The 17032-nt window shown below is 34.7% G+C and overlaps 2 protein-coding genes across 20 annotated transcripts in view; both read right to left on the minus strand.

Moving 5' to 3' along the window:
- The window catches only part of LOC105224246 (disks large 1 tumor suppressor protein), a 155748-nt gene that overhangs the window by 97093 nt on the left and 41623 nt on the right, over window positions 1–17032 (minus strand). For all 19 annotated transcript variants that reach the window (XM_049456221.1, XM_049456222.1, XM_049456223.1 and 16 more), the window contains one exon: window positions 5550–5674. In XM_049456221.1, coding sequence (XP_049312178.1) covers window positions 5550–5674 — 125 coding nt within the window. The remainder of the gene's footprint in view (window positions 1–5549; window positions 5675–17032) is intronic.
- Window positions 7031–8809, minus strand: LOC105224221 (PCI domain-containing protein 2 homolog). Its single transcript, XM_011202236.4, has 4 exons — window positions 8660–8809; window positions 8366–8596; window positions 8059–8299; window positions 7031–8003 (listed from the first exon to the last, which is right to left on the minus strand). The coding sequence occupies exons 2-4, from the start codon at window positions 8586–8588 to the stop codon at window positions 7274–7276; spliced, it is 1194 nt and encodes a 397-aa protein (XP_011200538.1). The 5' UTR covers window positions 8589–8596; window positions 8660–8809; the 3' UTR covers window positions 7031–7273.

Raw genomic sequence — 17032 nt, forward strand, 5'->3', positions numbered from 1 at the left:
GACAGTTTTCGCGAAAAATTTAAACTAAAAAGTCTTACTATTTTTTTTGCCCACAGTAGTATAGTATATGATTGAGATTGTTATATGTGGGCAGGTTTATTATGTTTCCCAAGATGTTTGTAAGATCCAGAAGGAAAGGTAGGATATGCTATAAAGGGTGTTTATGACTGTAAACCCCGACTAGTCGGACAGTTTTTGAGAAATTGATATAAAATTTTGCACTAGTCGTTTTTCCCTTAGGAAGTTGCTCCTTTGTTGGACCTACCAATATTAGATCTCTGTAAGACATACGTATTGGAATAAAATTATATCGAAAATAATGTTCAAATCTTAGGAACGAATGCGGGATCTAGTAGCAAATTCACTTTTCGATTTCCATTATTCTTGCTACACTCAGGAAGTTGAGTTAAATGAGATGTATGAGCTTTGGAATAATATGATCAACAACCACCTACCGAACCTCGAATTTCTGAGTATAAAGAGTTGAGTTCGAACGAAAAAACCATAAGCTCAGAATACAGCACTCACTCCGGATCCCACCAAATACAGAGCATTACTTTGAAGTCATGTAGCTTTAACATACATTTGGTTGGTTGCCCAAGTTTTGGGTTGTCATTATAGATCCACGTATTTTTTATCAGCAGTCACAGTCCGACACAAAAATTACTACTTTTTGTAATGCTTATGCAGCATTTCTGGCATGGTGTTTCAACGTCTCTTGACTTCAATTCAAATGACATCAAGTTTGCTTTTAAACGTTTTGGGTGCTAGGGAGCTTGAGTGAATTTTAAAAATTGTGCGAGCTCTTCTTGCGTTTGGCAATAATCTTTATCGAGTAATGTTTCCAGTTTCTCATCTTTTTTGGCCACCTAGGACGTTATTTGTTTTCCAAACCTAAATCACTAGTATAAATCGTGCAAAACACTTTAGTCAGGATCGCTCAGTTAGAGCATGTACACCACAAATTTCCACCAATATACGATGATATTGGACGGAGGTTTTCGTCATATGTCAACTGATGCAGAAGTTACACTGTGTCTTTTCAAACGACACGAATATTGTTATGGACTGTTAGAGCCATAGATCTTGAGAGAAAAGGTAAGAGGCCGCAATTCAAAAAATGCAAGGTAATTTGGGACCTCTCTAGCGAGAGACCTCGTTCTTGTGTAGTGGTTAGAAACGATTTAGATGTATTTTGCATTTCAGAGTTTATATCGCAGGATAGCGGTGTAGGTGGCGAACAAGTAAGGTTCCGACTTCGTCCTTGCATCGGCCTACCTTTCCAGAGAGACAGCCACAGAGCCTCTTGGGCAAATTGCCGTTTTTGCGACATGGAACCGGAAACTTCCAGCACACCCGATTCTTGATTGCTTAGCAATTTTTAGAAGCAGGCTGAAGGCCCTTGGATCCATGTACGAGGTTAAGGAACACATCACCTCCATCGCACCCAGCAAGCTCCTGGATTTATTCAAAATGCTGGATCTTTGTGACCATATGTGATATAGGAGAGGGCACAGTACATAACCTCAATTAATATCTATTTAAATATCTATCTATGGAGTTGGTATTGGCTCGGAATCAATGGCTCAATCAAGCTGAGGAATTGAACCGAAATTATAGCTTTACAACTATATGATTTTAATATTAAAAAATTATATTAAAGAACTGTTAAAGTGCCTCAAAAGCAAAGAACGCACAATTTTCCTATAATTATATAATTTCATTCGGGGAAGCATACTTATGTATACGTCTGTTGCTGTACATAAATATATATTACTTGTTTCCTTTGTGCCGTTTTGTTGTTGTTGTTGTTGTTATCGTTAAGGGTTGCAATAAATTAATTAGAACGCACCGAAGAGTAATGTGCAGCGTGTACCGTTTGAACGGAACTAGGTCAACGTCATTTTAACGTCAGAGTGACGCTTAAATTACATTCCGAAATAATTACAAACATATTTACTCACTTTCACAAGGAGTACACTTGAAAATATTTGAGTTAATTTGCTTGATTGAAAGCGAGAAAAAATTTAAACAAAAATATTTAAGGGAAAATATTGCTTATTTGAGAGGAAAGTTGAAAGATATGTTTGTAATCAAAAAAATTACATACATACATATATTGGAATTAAATGGTATTTTGGTAGTCTAAATCAGTTGAAAAGCTCATTGATTTTAATTTATTATAGAAAAATTATTATATACATGCATACATACATACATATATATTTATTGTTGGAAAATATACATATATTTTTTTTTATTTTGGGTGTACTATCATATGTAGATATATATATGTACATATGAACCATCATTTAAACGTAGTTTAGTCGTATCGCTTGCAAAGTAACCACAATCACGCATAGTTAACCGCTGAAGTTAGCGCTTCAGCCAACGTTGTTGTTGTATCGTAAATAAATACTTTCCAGCAACAGTTCGCGTGTCGTGTTAAATTGTGGCAATTTCAATATATTTTTGCTACATATGAACATAGTTACATACAGTCACATAGAATGGACAGGCAATAAATTCACTTGACACAACATTTTACAAACTTCGGTTGTTGTTGTTGGGGTGAAATTGATTTGCTACTGATAAGGCTGAGACTGAGCTCTTAAAGCTATTTAAAAGTATAAAGTTATTCAATCCATTGAATCTTTCAATATTTGCATACTAAATTTAATCCGAACCATTTGGGTGCAATTCCACAGTTATATTCCATTATCATTTGATTGGTGAACTTAGGTCACGTATACGCTGTGTATAACCATGCATTTAGCAGGTTCTAAGCGCTTTGGTGGCAATAAAACATGATATTTTAGTGAAACTTCTTACAAACGGTCAATGAACCGCTAAAATAAATACAATATATAAGAAAAGCAATCTTCAAGGCCCTTAGAGACTTAAGTACATTACTAAATTTTGTCAGAAATTACTATGAAGAGTGAAGGATATAGACTTAGCGGTCTTGTAATAAGATTAATTTTTTTTGGACTAACTTTAGTTAAAAAAGAAATTCTATCAATATTTTTACTGAACAATATTGCATGTAAATCATTTCAATGTTCTCAATGCATTGAAAAGCATTAAGTTACGTATACGCCATGTTGATTCATTTGTATACAATACTATATTATAGACATGTATAATATGTATATATATTTAAAGAAAGGTAAGTAGGTAAGGCGAATATACTATTATATAAACCTGCATAAATCCAAAAAAAAAAATTAGAGGCTATGTATTAAAATCATTCGAGATTAGATGGGATGTAGTATTGACACTCCGGCCACTCGCTTGTATAAAAGGACTTTACTTGAAATTAATTCAGTATTGCCATACAAACATTTATTGCACTACTCAGAGTCTCAAAAAGTATTATTTAGCTGAGGACATGGCAAAAGATATATTAAATAAGGTCTAGAGAGAAAGAAATCCATTATTATTCAAAAAGATGACTTCAGTCATCTTTATCTCGTGTTGAATAAGTGCATGCGGGTTACATTAAAGGAGAAGATTGCGTACTAAATAGACTTTTCAGACAGTTTTGTGATTGTTTCATAGAGTTTTGTCGTTTGAACACGTGTCAAAAAAGAAAAAAATATGCGATATTTTACGGGTTTTCTTCGATAAAGGCGGAAACTAAAATGATTTGGTGCGCTTCGGCTCACGCAAATTCGGTTAACGCAAATAAATTTCCGACTGCACCGAATTTCCATCTGGGAACCGTCGCTGAATCGTAAAAAAATCTATCCATTTCTGCAACGAATGGTTGCCGGTGATAAAAAGTGGGTGCCTTTACGACATCGCCAAACAAAAAAGGTTGAGGTCGAACAGTGGAGAGCTGGCACAAACGGTGGTCAAGAGAGAATTTACCGTCCGGAAGGTTTCCTATGTGATTTGTGAGATTGACAAGGAATCATCTGCTATGATCTACTCTCCCATAGCCTTAGTTCGAACCTATACTGTCAATAATTGGACCGCCTGAAGGAAGCAATCGCCTAGAAGTGGATAACTCTGTCCAATGAGTGAGGAATTGGATTCTATTAGGACAATGCTAGGCCACATACATAGAGGGTCAGAACGCCGGGAGCCCACAGAAGAGACGTTAAACTAGTTTCAATTTTTTTAATATTTTTCATGAATACCCGCAAAAGTCATAATTTTTAAACAAAAATAAATTAAGGAAAGGAAGTACAATATAGATAAAACCCTGGAAGGATTTTTTCACAAGTAGCTAAATTAATAAAAGAAAATATAATTCTTACAAATTCGGTATCACATAAAAACCTTAACTTATTTTAACAATAAAAACTGAAAGTAAAAAAGTAAATTAAATGAGAGTCAAATACAAAAATTAAAATCCGCCTATGAAAGCACGATTTTTAATGACTAAAATCGTTAATCGCGAAAAGATTCATAATATTTACGGCCTTTATTCTTAGAATTTTTGAGCTCACAAAGATGATTTTACTACTGCTAGTTATTAGTAAGAATGTATTAGTGAGTATGCTTTGGACTACTGTCAAGGCTTTGTCTAACCAGAGACATGAAGACCGAGTTAAAATCAATTTAATCCCCACGCCATTTCGGACCCAAAGAAATGCGTGAGCTATTCCATCTTCAAAATCCATGATGGAATAAACATGCTGATGCTAAAGTCATAGTCCTCAACCTGTCGCTGACCAATCTTCAAATACCCGATGTGTGAAAAAGCCGAACAGTTGTCCCACTACTAAAACCTAGTAGTGGAACCACTTGAGACCTTGCTACTCTTGACTTTCGGGCACCAGTCTAGCAAACCACTAGCATGGCTTTCGAAAAGTATACAGCACCACCACAGCACTTAGCGTCGTAAACTACCAGATAGTTCATGGCCTCAACCAAAAACCACCCGGCGAGAGGACCATCCTCCGAGCATTGGACTTGTCAAAAGCTTTTAACAATTTTGTCAATCACTACGCTCCTCCGAGGTTGAAGACCCGAGGTTAAAACCCTTTTTAATAAGTACTTTAACTTCCTTTAAAATTACCAACCGCAAAAGCGCAGTTTTACAAAAGTACTAGAAAAAGATGATTTCACCAAAACTGGCATCGATTCGAAATACTATATGAATACATCCCCCTTTTTAAGCATCACATCTGTCAAATACGACGATAAGCGCCAAGAATGCGTGTTGAAGGAATCTTAGAAAGAAACTGTTCTTAGAAAATTATAATTGAATACCATCACCTTAAATAACTAATGCTGCATACGTTAATAATGCTTAATGCAATCTTTCTTAACCGAAGTGCCGAAGCAGCATTAATTTGCAAAAGGAGAACAAATTTGTTGCATAATGTAATTTAAATCCCAAAAAGCGAATTCTGCATGGAATTGCAAATTTTCGACAGTTGGCAAGTTCACTGGCTTTATGCCAACCGAAAGAAAAAACTGATATGCTCATTAAAATTGTTGCACAAAAAATAGTAATAATAAAATGAAATTACAAAACGAACCGCTACGAAGTTCAGCATTTTTTTTAGTTATTTTTTTTTTAATTTTCTACTTACATCAGCGATTTTTATTGCATGACCATCCTGTTCCCATTTGCTAGCGATTTGCAGTGTTTCCGCTGTCTTCTGCTGTATTGTCTTCGAGTCATCCAGCAGTGTTAGTTCATAAAACTCTTGGATGTCTGCAAATGAAGGAAACGAAATTTTAACATGATTCAGGAGTGACAATTAAAAAACATACAATTTAATTATAGACACAGTACATCCGTACATACAAATGTAATGTATATTATGTGTAATTACAATTGGCGGAGGGTAATATGCAGAGAAAATTTAATAATCACACTAGTAAAGTTCTTAATGTCTTCTTTAAGTTTAGTAGTATAGTCATTTATATATTCTATTTGAGGAAAAATTTTGGATTAGAAATAAAAAAATTAATTTTTTTTGTTTAAAATTTAAAAAAAAAAATAATTAAAAAATAATAATTTGAAATCCAAAAAGAATTTATTTTTTAATTAATTGAAACTAAAATTACATTAATTTTTTAATTAATTAAAAATAATTTTTTTAATTTAAAATTTATATTTTTTTTTTTGGTTTAAACTTAAAAAAAAAGTAAATGTCAATTCAATTCTTATACCCTGATCAAGGTATTTTAAGTTTGTCACGGAGCTTGAAATTTAAAAAATTAAAATTTGTTTAAAAATAAAAAAAAATTTATTTTTAATAAAAAATTTTAAATAAAAAATAATAATTAAAAATAATTAATTAATTAGAAATAAAATAAATTTTTTAAATAATTAAAAAAAAATAATTTTTTTAAATAATTAATTAATTTTTTTTTAATTTTAATTAATTTGATTGGCCTTTCCGGGAGCTTGGAATTTAAAAAATTAATTTTTGTTTTTTTTTATTTTCTAACAAATTTTTAATTAAGAATTAATTTGTAAACCAAGAAAAATTAATTTAGCATTCTTAAAAAAATTAATTATTAAAAAAGTAAAAAAGAATTAATTAAAAAAAAAATATTAATTTCAATTAATTTTTTTATTTACTTTACTAATTCAAAACTTTAAATAAATCTGTATTTTTGATTTATAAATTTAAGAAGTTAATTTAAATGCCAATTCAAATATAATACCCTAACCAAGGTATATTATGTTTGTCACGGAGCTTGTAACACCTAGAAGGAAATGTCGGATACCTCTATGAAATATGTAAATAAATACACAATTAAGTCGATTTAGCCCATGTAACTCTATCTATCCGTCTGTATATACGCTAACACATCCTATAGGTTTTAAGATATCGACGAGATATCTTGACGAAACGTTAAATTAATTATTGTTGTTGTTGTTGCAGCGGAAGAATTCTGAGTTAACAGCCCTTGACCGGATAAAATATTCGGGTCCGTTCTGGTTGCATAATTTACGCAGATTCGAGCAAACTACTTCATCATTATAGACTCTCCATTACATCATTCGACATTTGTTTGTGTTTTTTTTGTTGCATTTATCAAAAATTCCAAATTCACATTTTGCATTTCTGCTATTAAAATAACAAGTCGTCTTGTTTATTGTACTTTATCTTTTCTTGTTACACACTTATGTAAGTGATAATTAACAGTTCTTAAATATATACTAACTACAGCATGCAGATCTAATACCAATACAATAAAATGCATTTAGCATACCGAAATTACTAGTTGGTATAAAAATGTTTTATAAATAACTTAACGATCCAGGTCCGTGCAGCTCTGCGCCACGCATCACCCGCTCCTAGGAAACCGTATTGAGTGGTGGAAAAGGATTCTGCTTGGACACCACCAGCTTATTGTGGCTATATGAGATGTAACCTTTAATTTTGCCCTCGAAAATCAAATTCGCTACAATACAATGTGTCTCGTCGATACTCATATCGGTCTCGCCAACAAATTGCAGCGCCGCCTGAAATGCGCGCAAATCCAATTGATGTGTCTGTTTGATTATATATACACGCTTGAAGAGATTGCGATAGACAATGAACTTCAATTTCTCAACCAACAAATAAATGCCACATTTGATAAAGAATATCTCATGCCGTTGTATAACTTCATCGAACTTGCGTACATTGCCCTCTTTTAGCGCGACAGCAAGTTCATGAAACTGTAGTAGGTCAAAACGTTCGAGATTCTGTTTCTTTGGCAAATATCCAAGTAGCATCTTTACCGGCACTAAGTAGATCAGTATGAGACGCTTGTTGCGTGGGAAATTGCGTGGTGTGTTGCGCAGGGCGAATGAAAGAAATTCATCAGCACTCTTGTAGTCCGAGTCGAACATAGCTTTGCGACCTACAAAATATTTGTATGTAATCTGCTCGGGTAATGGGAAGGAGTCTTTAAAGTTGCTGCTATCAATGGCACGTATCAATGGTTTACATAAATGCAATTTGTTTATGCGGAAATAAACCTTGAATAGCTGATTAACTAAGTTGAGCATGCCAAGGCGTTTGGTGTCGTCATCAGAAGATCTGTAAAGCAAAAGAATATGTCAGTTTCTTTTAAATTTATATAAACTATATGTACCTATTATCTGCGGCGCAAACACGGAAGCAGCTCATTAGGCAGTCGGCAGCCTTTTCAAGTATTTCACCTGGCTTACTACTACTGCCAAGATCCTCGCATTTCTGCGCTAATATGCGCAAATCCAGGCAGGTCGTGTACATAATAGGCAAGCACCAATTCTCCTCTTTCAACTGTTGCAGCATTTTAACAACAGATTGTATACATTGTGACTGCTGACGATAAGCCTGCATGAAGTCTCGCGCTAATATTTAAAGAGAAGAAATACATTAAACATATATATAAAGTGTGTCAAATTATTTCCACTCACATTCCATGCCCAAGTAGTATAGCACCTTCAGATGTGCACAAACTATTTCATCAATTGGCGGATCGAGCATACGTTCAACTGTATTTTCTGGGTTTTCCACGTAGAGATTGCGATTCATAATATGTTTGTCTTTGAGTGAAATGAAGGAAGCCAAGGAGTCGCCATCGGCCGCGGACCAAGCGCGTTGTATACCACTCAAATAGTTTTGCAAAGTACCAAACATTTTGCTACCTGCAAATTAAGTTAAATCTGTATATCTTTAACAGTTTAATTGCATTATTATAAATTACTTACCTTTATTTAAATTTGCTGAATAATTAAAAAGTCTTTTAAAACCGGCAAATAAAGTTATTTTTACTTGCAAATTTTTTTTATATACTTCACTTGACAAAAGCACTGAGAGAACTGTCAAAACGTGGGAAAATCGATAGGCAATGCAGTGTTGCCGCATTTACTGAATGTATGTATCATGTCTAACAGTACTTTGTAACATTTTTTATTTAATTTGATTACTATTATTAATAATTTTATTTTAAAATTGGGCGCTTATTGAATTTGTATGTTTTATTTTATTATTTTTTTTGTATAATTAATAAAAATATACAAATGTTTTGCTTTTCTTTGTGGGAAGCTGTATTGACAACACTGCGTAGTTATGATTTCACTGCTTTGCCGACTTTGTTGACTGTTGCCGCGAATGTCAAATTCGAATTGTTTTTGTGTGTTTATATTTGCTTATACATTTTTATTACATAAAAGAAATAGTTTGGAGGCGATTGTTTATATGTACACGTTTATCACACAATTTATTAGAACGCAACATAAAGCTTGTATGTGTGTAAGAGCAAAATGTCTTTATTTTGGGTTTGCATTGCATGGGTTTGCATGCATCTATGTATGTATGTACTTATGTACATAGGTTTGTACTGTTATACAAATTTAATTGTAGATATGTTCATATGTATGTACATACGTTCATATACGGTGTTTTCGAATAATATTTTAGCTTAATGTGATGCTTTTCGGCAAATTGTAATTTATACATACTTATGTATGTATGTATATAGTGTAAATGTTTCTACTATTCTAAAAATATATACATACTTACATATGTATGTATATTTAGCACACAACAGTTGAAAATATCGAAATGATTTGCAAGTAAGCCTAACTAACGGGTGATTTTTTTGAGGTTAGGATTTTCATGCATTAGTATTTGACAGATCACGTGGGATTTCAGACATGGTGTCAAAGAGAAAGATGCTCAGTATGCTTTGACATTTCATCATGAATAGACTTACTAACGAGCAACGCTTGCAAATCATTGAATTTTATTACCAAAATCAGTGTTCGGTTCGAAATGTGTTTCGCGCTTTATTTTGTTCAGCGATGAGGCTCATTTCTGGTTGAATGGCTACGTAAATAAGCAAAATTGCCGCATTTGGGGTGAAGAGCAACCAGAAGCCGTTCAAGAACTGCCCATGCATCCCGAAAAATGCACTGTTTGGTGTGGTTTGTACGCTGGTGGAATCATTGGACCGTATTTTTTCAAAGATGCTGTTGGACGCAACGTTACGGTGAATGGCGATCGCTATCGTTCGATGCTAACAAACTTTTTGTTGCCAAAAATGGAAGAACTGAACTTGGTTGACATGTGGTTTCAACAAGATGGCGCTACATGCCACACAGCTCGCGATTCTATGGCCATTTTGAGGGAAAACTTCGGACAACAATTCATCTCAAGAAATGGACCCGTAAGTTGGCCACCAAGATCATGCGATTTAACGCCTTTAGACTATTTTTTGTGGGGCTACGTCAAGTCTAAAGTCTACAGAAATAAGCCAGCAACTCTTCCAGCTTTGGAAGACAACATTTCCGAAGAAATTCGGGCTATTCCGGCCGAAATGCTCGAAAAAGTTGCCCAAAATTGGACTTTCCGAATGGACCACCTAAGACGCAGCCGCGGTCAACATTTAAATGAAATTATCTTCAAAAAGTAAATGTCATGAACCAATCTAACGTTTCAAATAAAGAACCGATGAGATTTTGCAAATTTTATGCGTTTTTTTTTTTTTTAAGTTATCAAGCTCTTAAAAAATCACCCTTTAGGACAACGTAATGGTACCTTTTAAGTGTAAATAAGTAGGTATATTTTCTGGAAAGCATTCATCTCCAGTAAAAAAAAAAACTAAAATTTATTTATAGAATGACCTCAAGGTTGTCAAAAATGGAACCTACGAAGATTGCTCTTAATCTTTTATGGTTAAATGACTGTTGCTCATGGCAGAGGCAGAGCTTTACGATAGCAAAGCAAAACCCCTTGGTAAAAGTATGTATTGCAATGGAAATATGATATATACATAGTATGTATAATAAAAATGTGAAAATTAAAAAAATAAACCAAATAGAAGAAATAAACCAATAGAGCGAAATCTTATCAGACTGAAAGTCCAAAAAAAATCCATAAAAGCCTTTAATATAAACTGCATTTTTTTCTGATCACATATACTATGTCTTAAATACTATGCTATACATACGTACATACACATATTTATTTAAATTTTTATGGCGCTTCGATATTGCAGGAATATTTATGTGAAATCGGAATATTTATATTAAGAAAGCACACAAATAAAATATTTGGCTGGGAGCACACTTTAAGCGGTCAAAAACCATATTATATCTTCTTAATATATGTATGTACATTTTTCGATTTCACATAAATATTCGTTCAATCTCGAAGCGCCATAAAAATAACTTTACTTCATTCTTGAGAAGAGCACTTAACATTTGGTTATGTTTTAATTAAAAGGCATTCCTTTGCCTCAACTGTGATATAAACAAAGCAAAGAAAGAAGCAAATAAACAAAGTTATGCGGCTTCAAATGTATACAGACGCATACATACAAATGCACATAATAATAACTGAATGTGAATGGTATTTAAAAAATATTTCTTTGAGTTTTTAGTTGGCGCTTTTATATTTGAGAACAAGTTTTTTGAACGATGAAAAAATTTGCAAGAAAATGTTTACTTTGGTTTGCACGAGTTTTCGTTTGCATATACAAGGTCTGTCGCAAAAGAAACAGGACTGTTAAAAAACAACAACAAAAAATTAATATTTTTCAAAAGTTATATTTTTTTATTCAAAGTAGTTTCCTTGTGCTTCGATACAGCGTTTAGCACGGTCAATTAGCATTTCAAATGAGTGTTTAAGGTCATTTTTCGGAATGCTCTTGAGAATATCGGTCGTCGCCTTTTGGATAGCTGAAATGTCCTGAAACCAGTGTCCTTTCATGGGCAAATGAAGTTTTCCAAATAGGTAAAAATCACAGGGTGTCAGATCAGGTGAGTAGGGTGAGTGATTAATGGTTAATATGGAGTTTTTTGTCAAAAAATCAGTGACAAGCGTCGACCGATGACACGGCGCATTATCGTGCAACAGGCGCCAGGACCCTGCCTCACGGTATTGTGGTCGAGCACGACGAATGCGTGACAAAAGACGCTTCATAACACCAAGGTAAAACACAGCATTAATCGTTTGGCCAGGTGGGACGAACTCTCGGTGTACAATACCCTCGGAATCGTAAAAACAAATCAGCATTGTCTTTATTTTTGACTTCTGAAGACGACCGACTTCTGATCGTCACAGAGGTCCTCACGACCTTCATGGAATCGCTTAAACCACCAAATTTGCCAGAAAGGAATCCAGATGAGAGTCCAGCATATGTACTTTTAAGATCATATTACATCCCAAAGTTGTGTATGTCATTATAAGTTAATTTACTAAGTTTTTGTAGTTGCCGATTTTTGGTTTACTAAAAAATATTTCCAGAGCGAGTTTTTCCTGATTATTCAGTTTTTATACTATTGCAACATGTTGCTACAGAGTAAATTCATCTCACGGTTGTTTATATCACCTAAAGCTAATAGAAATAGATATAGGGTTATATAATAAACAGGATGACGAGACGTGTTGAAATCCGAGTGACTGTCTGTCCCTCCGTCCGTGCAAGCTGTAACTTGAGTGAAAATTGAGATATGGTAATGAAACTTGGTACATGGGTTCCTTGGCAAAAAAGGGAGGTGTTTATGGGTGTAATTGGACCCCTGCCACGCCATTAAACGAAAACATATAAACAGATATAACTAAGCTCTAAATTAGGACACAAAACTGTAATTTGATGCAAGGAATTGCAGTGGTGAGGGGCACCTATGATTAGAAAATTTCTAAAAAGTGGGCCTGGCACCGCGCCCAATTGGTTTTAATGTACATATCTCCCAATCTACTTAAGCTAAATCAACACAATTAGCTCAGAGCAAATATTTTATTAAAAATGGACAAAGGGGGTGGCACTGCCCATATTTAGCTGAAAATCCATATCTCGGGACCTGCTCGACCAAAATCAAACAATTTCGATATTTAACATTATTTTGACATTCCTATATCACAGTGCAAAAATGGGCGAAATCAACCTCGTATACTTTCCATATAACAAAACTTCAAAGTCCCTCTGACTCCTTCACACTCGAGTATACAAAGGAAACACCAATTAATGCATCGAGATAAAACTTTACACGAATAGTGCCTTTAAAATGTGTCAACTAATGACTAAAAAATTTCAAAATCAAATTATAATTATTTAAGCCCCGAATATGTGGCCCACAGTTCCTAAATACAGTGTTAATATAAAGTTTCTTCCTAGCAAGTTGCGAGAGTATAAAACATTCGGTTCCCAAACTTGGCCCTTCTTTACTCGTCTTCATAATATCATTCAAATCAATACACATTTTTTATTCCAACACTTGAAATATTTTGGAACTGCTATTTTTCAAAATCTGTAGTTTAAATTTTCGGCATTTCCGACACATTTCATTTCAAGTGGACAACTCAATTGAGTGTCTATGTATGTATGTCTGTATATACTACATAAACCTATATAAACCTAATTTCTTTTATGAATTCAGAAGATGAATCACTAATTTGATTAAAATCAAGTCATGCGCCACCAGAGATTTCTTTAAAAATAACTTCAAGTGCCACAACTTGAAAATGAGTCTCTACACGGTTGCGCCTCAAACATGCCACAGATCTCCCCCGGCGCATAGCGACAGCCAAGGGCACTTAAGCAAATGCATAATAAAGCTAATGTACAATTAAAGGAATAATTTGTATGGCATTACAGTTGCGCTTATTACCCTTTTTTTGCATTACTTAGGCACCGAGTGACAGCTTGTTTAAAAATAACTTACGATACGCCACCGCATAGAATACTCGAGAGCCCGTTGAATAGCGGCGCTGCAACGTTGGATGCTTGAAATCTTAGCCGAGTGTGCTGTAATTGCCAATGAGCGACGGCTCTGCCGTGTACTTCATCCCGAATAGGAAATTGAGTACAAAGCAGACTCTATCACGGCGTCCTCGGCGAAAGTGGAAGGAGTTGCATATAAAGCAGAAACATATATCTACGAGTATGTACACTAGGCTCTATGTGAACCGCTTTAAATGTCTCCCTCTTCGAACAGTATAATAGTCGTTTTTAATAGGTGTATGCCATGACAGCTGCACGGGAACCTGTCTCGTAGCTATGAAATGTACCTCTGATGTCTCTTTCATTGCCTAACACATAGGCCGCCGCCACATTAATGACATGGCAAGAAAAAAGAAAAACATTTCTCTTGCACATTACGCTTGAATAGGCGCGTACTGTCCACACTAACTGGTTGGTTGATATTGATAAGGACACGGAGCGTTGGCTGGACTACAGGCGTGTGTATATAGCAGTAGTATGCACAATGACATGCCTTTATGTACATTGGTTAAACATATTACACCGCTCGCAAGTAAATATCTACATATAATAGAATTATACAAGCGTTGGCCACAAGTACATACTGGTAATACACGAGGGTGGTCTCAAAAGGATATGAATTGCGCTCCTTACAACGAGTTTTTAAAAACATAAATACATTTAAGTATACCTTTTATGTTTTTTTTATAATTTTATAACTTTACGATGCTTTATGATAGGTTGTGAGTACGCCATATGTATGCAGATAACCAAAGCGTGGACAGTCGTCTGAGTGGATGACCCGAATCTGATAGATCCTGTGTAATATAAGTATAAATTTTCATATTTGCGAAGGTTTATGCGTATATTTCTGTTGAACAAATGTAGCAGTCGCCTTATGAAAACAATAATGGTTATGAAGGGTCGATTTCAAGGTTCAACTCTGAGGGAGCTCGCTTTTCGTTTTCAAATGTTTACTAAGGATAACTGATTTCAAGCTAGAAAGCAAGGGCAACCTGGGGATTTTCTAGACTATCAAGTATTATTGCTTCTTTGCAGCCACTTATAACGATCCAAGATGAGGGAAGCCGTAACTGAGAGTGCAAACGAAGACCGTGGAGAGTCGACTCGGCGTCGTTCGCAGGTAATCGAACGATTTGGCGCATTTTAGGTCGATATGTGCAAGAACTGAAGCCGCCCGACTTTTTCAAGCGACATCACTTTGCTCTATAGGCCCTTGAAAAGTTCAAAGAAGATCCGACATTTTCACGCCAAATTTTGTTCAGCGATAACGTCCATATCTGGCTTAATGGGTATGTAAACAAGCAAAATTGCCGCATTCGGAACGAAGACCAACCTGTAGAGATTCAATATCTGCAATTTCTTCCAGAAAAAAACACGTTTTGGTGTAGTTTGTGGGCCGGTGGCATCATCGATCCACATTTTTTCAAAAAGGTGCTAGTGAGATAATAACCGTCAATGGCGACCGTTATCGCACCATGATAACCCACTATTTAATGCCTGAAATTGAAGCTCGTGATACCGGCGCCATTTGGTTTCAACAAGACCACTTTCCCACACATCGCATTAATCTATGAACTTATTGAGAGAACACTTTGGTGAGTAGATAATTTCACGTTTTGGGTCGGTCGATTGGCCTCCGAAATCGTGTGGTATCACACCGTTTTACATTTTCCTGTGTAGTTCCGGTTCGATTCAGACCTTGGCGCAAAACATCACGCTTGTCATTCGGCAGTTACCAGTCGAAATGTTCGAACGAGGACTAGCTGAGACGTAGCAACGGCCAACATTTGAAAGAGATAATCTTCAAAAAATAAATGTCAAAGGATTATCTTTCGAATTATATTGAACATTCCTCATTAAATTTGAAGTTTCCGTGTTTTTTCTTTAAAAAAGTAGGGAACCTCGTAATGGATGACAATCATCAAAAGGCTTTTTTAGCTAGTAAACTTTTTGGTCAGCCCTCGTGCATATATGTTCATGGAAATGGACATCTAATGTAGAGTTTTTGTTCGGTTGCTCGTGTGCTTAGTCATGACACACTTTCAAGGTCCGTACCTAATGTCTAATGTTTACATTATGAAGTCATTCTACTGTGTTATGCATGAAATGTATTGAATGGGCAATCATAATCAGCAAAACAGCCAACTTTATCCTTTTCATACAAAGTAATTGTATACTCCTGCATATACTATATATGTCTAATATATAATATTAACTTTGATATTTGAATATGGATAAATGGTTTCAGACATGATTTATTCATGAGAATAGCCGACACAATATGACTCTAATCAAATTATGTAACTATTGATAATAAAATAAACGAAATTTTGTTTAATTATTTTTAAAAATGCAACTATCGACCATGCTACTATAACAGAGCCATTGGGCAGCTGGCGTGAAAACAAAAAATCAGGTTTTCTACCAAATTCACTGAAATCAAGCAACCAACCAACCAACCACCAAACCATAGCCCAGACGGTATTGTTCTTTAAATAATGTTTTGCTAAGAGTTCTATAGAGGGAAGATCATAGAGATCAGGTCTATTTGGAACTTTGGCAGCTTACGGATCGCTTTACAACTGTATCTTACAAGGGAAGCTTTATAGTTCCATATTGATGTTGTAGGAAATCTTTTTAAGGAGGAAACTCTCTACTTTAGAATATACGTATTGTCAAAAATAGTGTTCCTTTATAACTTCCAGAAATTCTAACGACAACTTGAGCGAGGTAAACAACAATCGCTTGAGAGAAATGTCATAATCTGGCTTAAATTATGTATGTTCGGCTATGATTGAGAGGTCTATAGATTAAGTCATATGCTCTTCATTACAATAAGTGTATTATACCGATTTCATAATTATATTTGAGAATCTAGAAAGTCATAAAGTAATTATTTGAAATAAATTAGAATTTTTATTTATTCCTCATAATTCCTTCTAGAAATTAGCCGTTTGATTAGGATTAGGTGGTTATCTAGGGCATTTAATTTAAACTAGTGTAGCACAAGTTCACCGAAAAGTAATAAATTTCGGATTTGTAAATGTGATACACTATTTTCGTAAGGAAACCTTAAACTTGACCTTGACAAAGTAACTGATCTTTGAAAGTTATATTGTCGTTGCGTATTGGGATTATATGAACAGCTAAGGCCTATAACCGCCGATCACTAACAACAACGGATTGATGATGCTGAGCAACGGTTGGAGCTCTTCAAATAAGAAAAAACATGAGGCAACGGATAAGATATAGATCCATCTTTTTACTACGACGCGATCGAAAAAATTTATGAATTGCACTTCAACTTGCTTTCGCATCGATCAACTTATCCATACTAAGCTCCCATTGCCTG

Source organism: Bactrocera dorsalis, chromosome 4, assembly GCF_023373825.1.
Source record: "Bactrocera dorsalis isolate Fly_Bdor chromosome 4, ASM2337382v1, whole genome shotgun sequence".
In the NCBI taxonomy this organism is placed as follows: Eukaryota; Metazoa; Arthropoda; class Insecta; order Diptera; family Tephritidae; genus Bactrocera; species Bactrocera dorsalis.

Excerpts from the sequence above, each read along its gene's own strand:
- LOC105224221 (XM_011202236.4), bottom strand. The coding sequence starts at position 8,588 with ATGTTTGGTACTTTGCAAAACTATTTGAGTGGTATACAACGCGCTTGG. Across the intron at positions 8,300-8,365 it reads ATACTACTTGGGCATGGAAT|CGCGAGACTTCATGCAGGCT; the intron begins GTGAGTGGAAAT and ends TTTAAATATTAG. Across the intron at positions 8,004-8,058 it reads GTTTGCGCCGCAGATAATAG|ATCTTCTGATGACGACACCA; the intron begins GTACATATAGTT and ends TTTGCTTTACAG.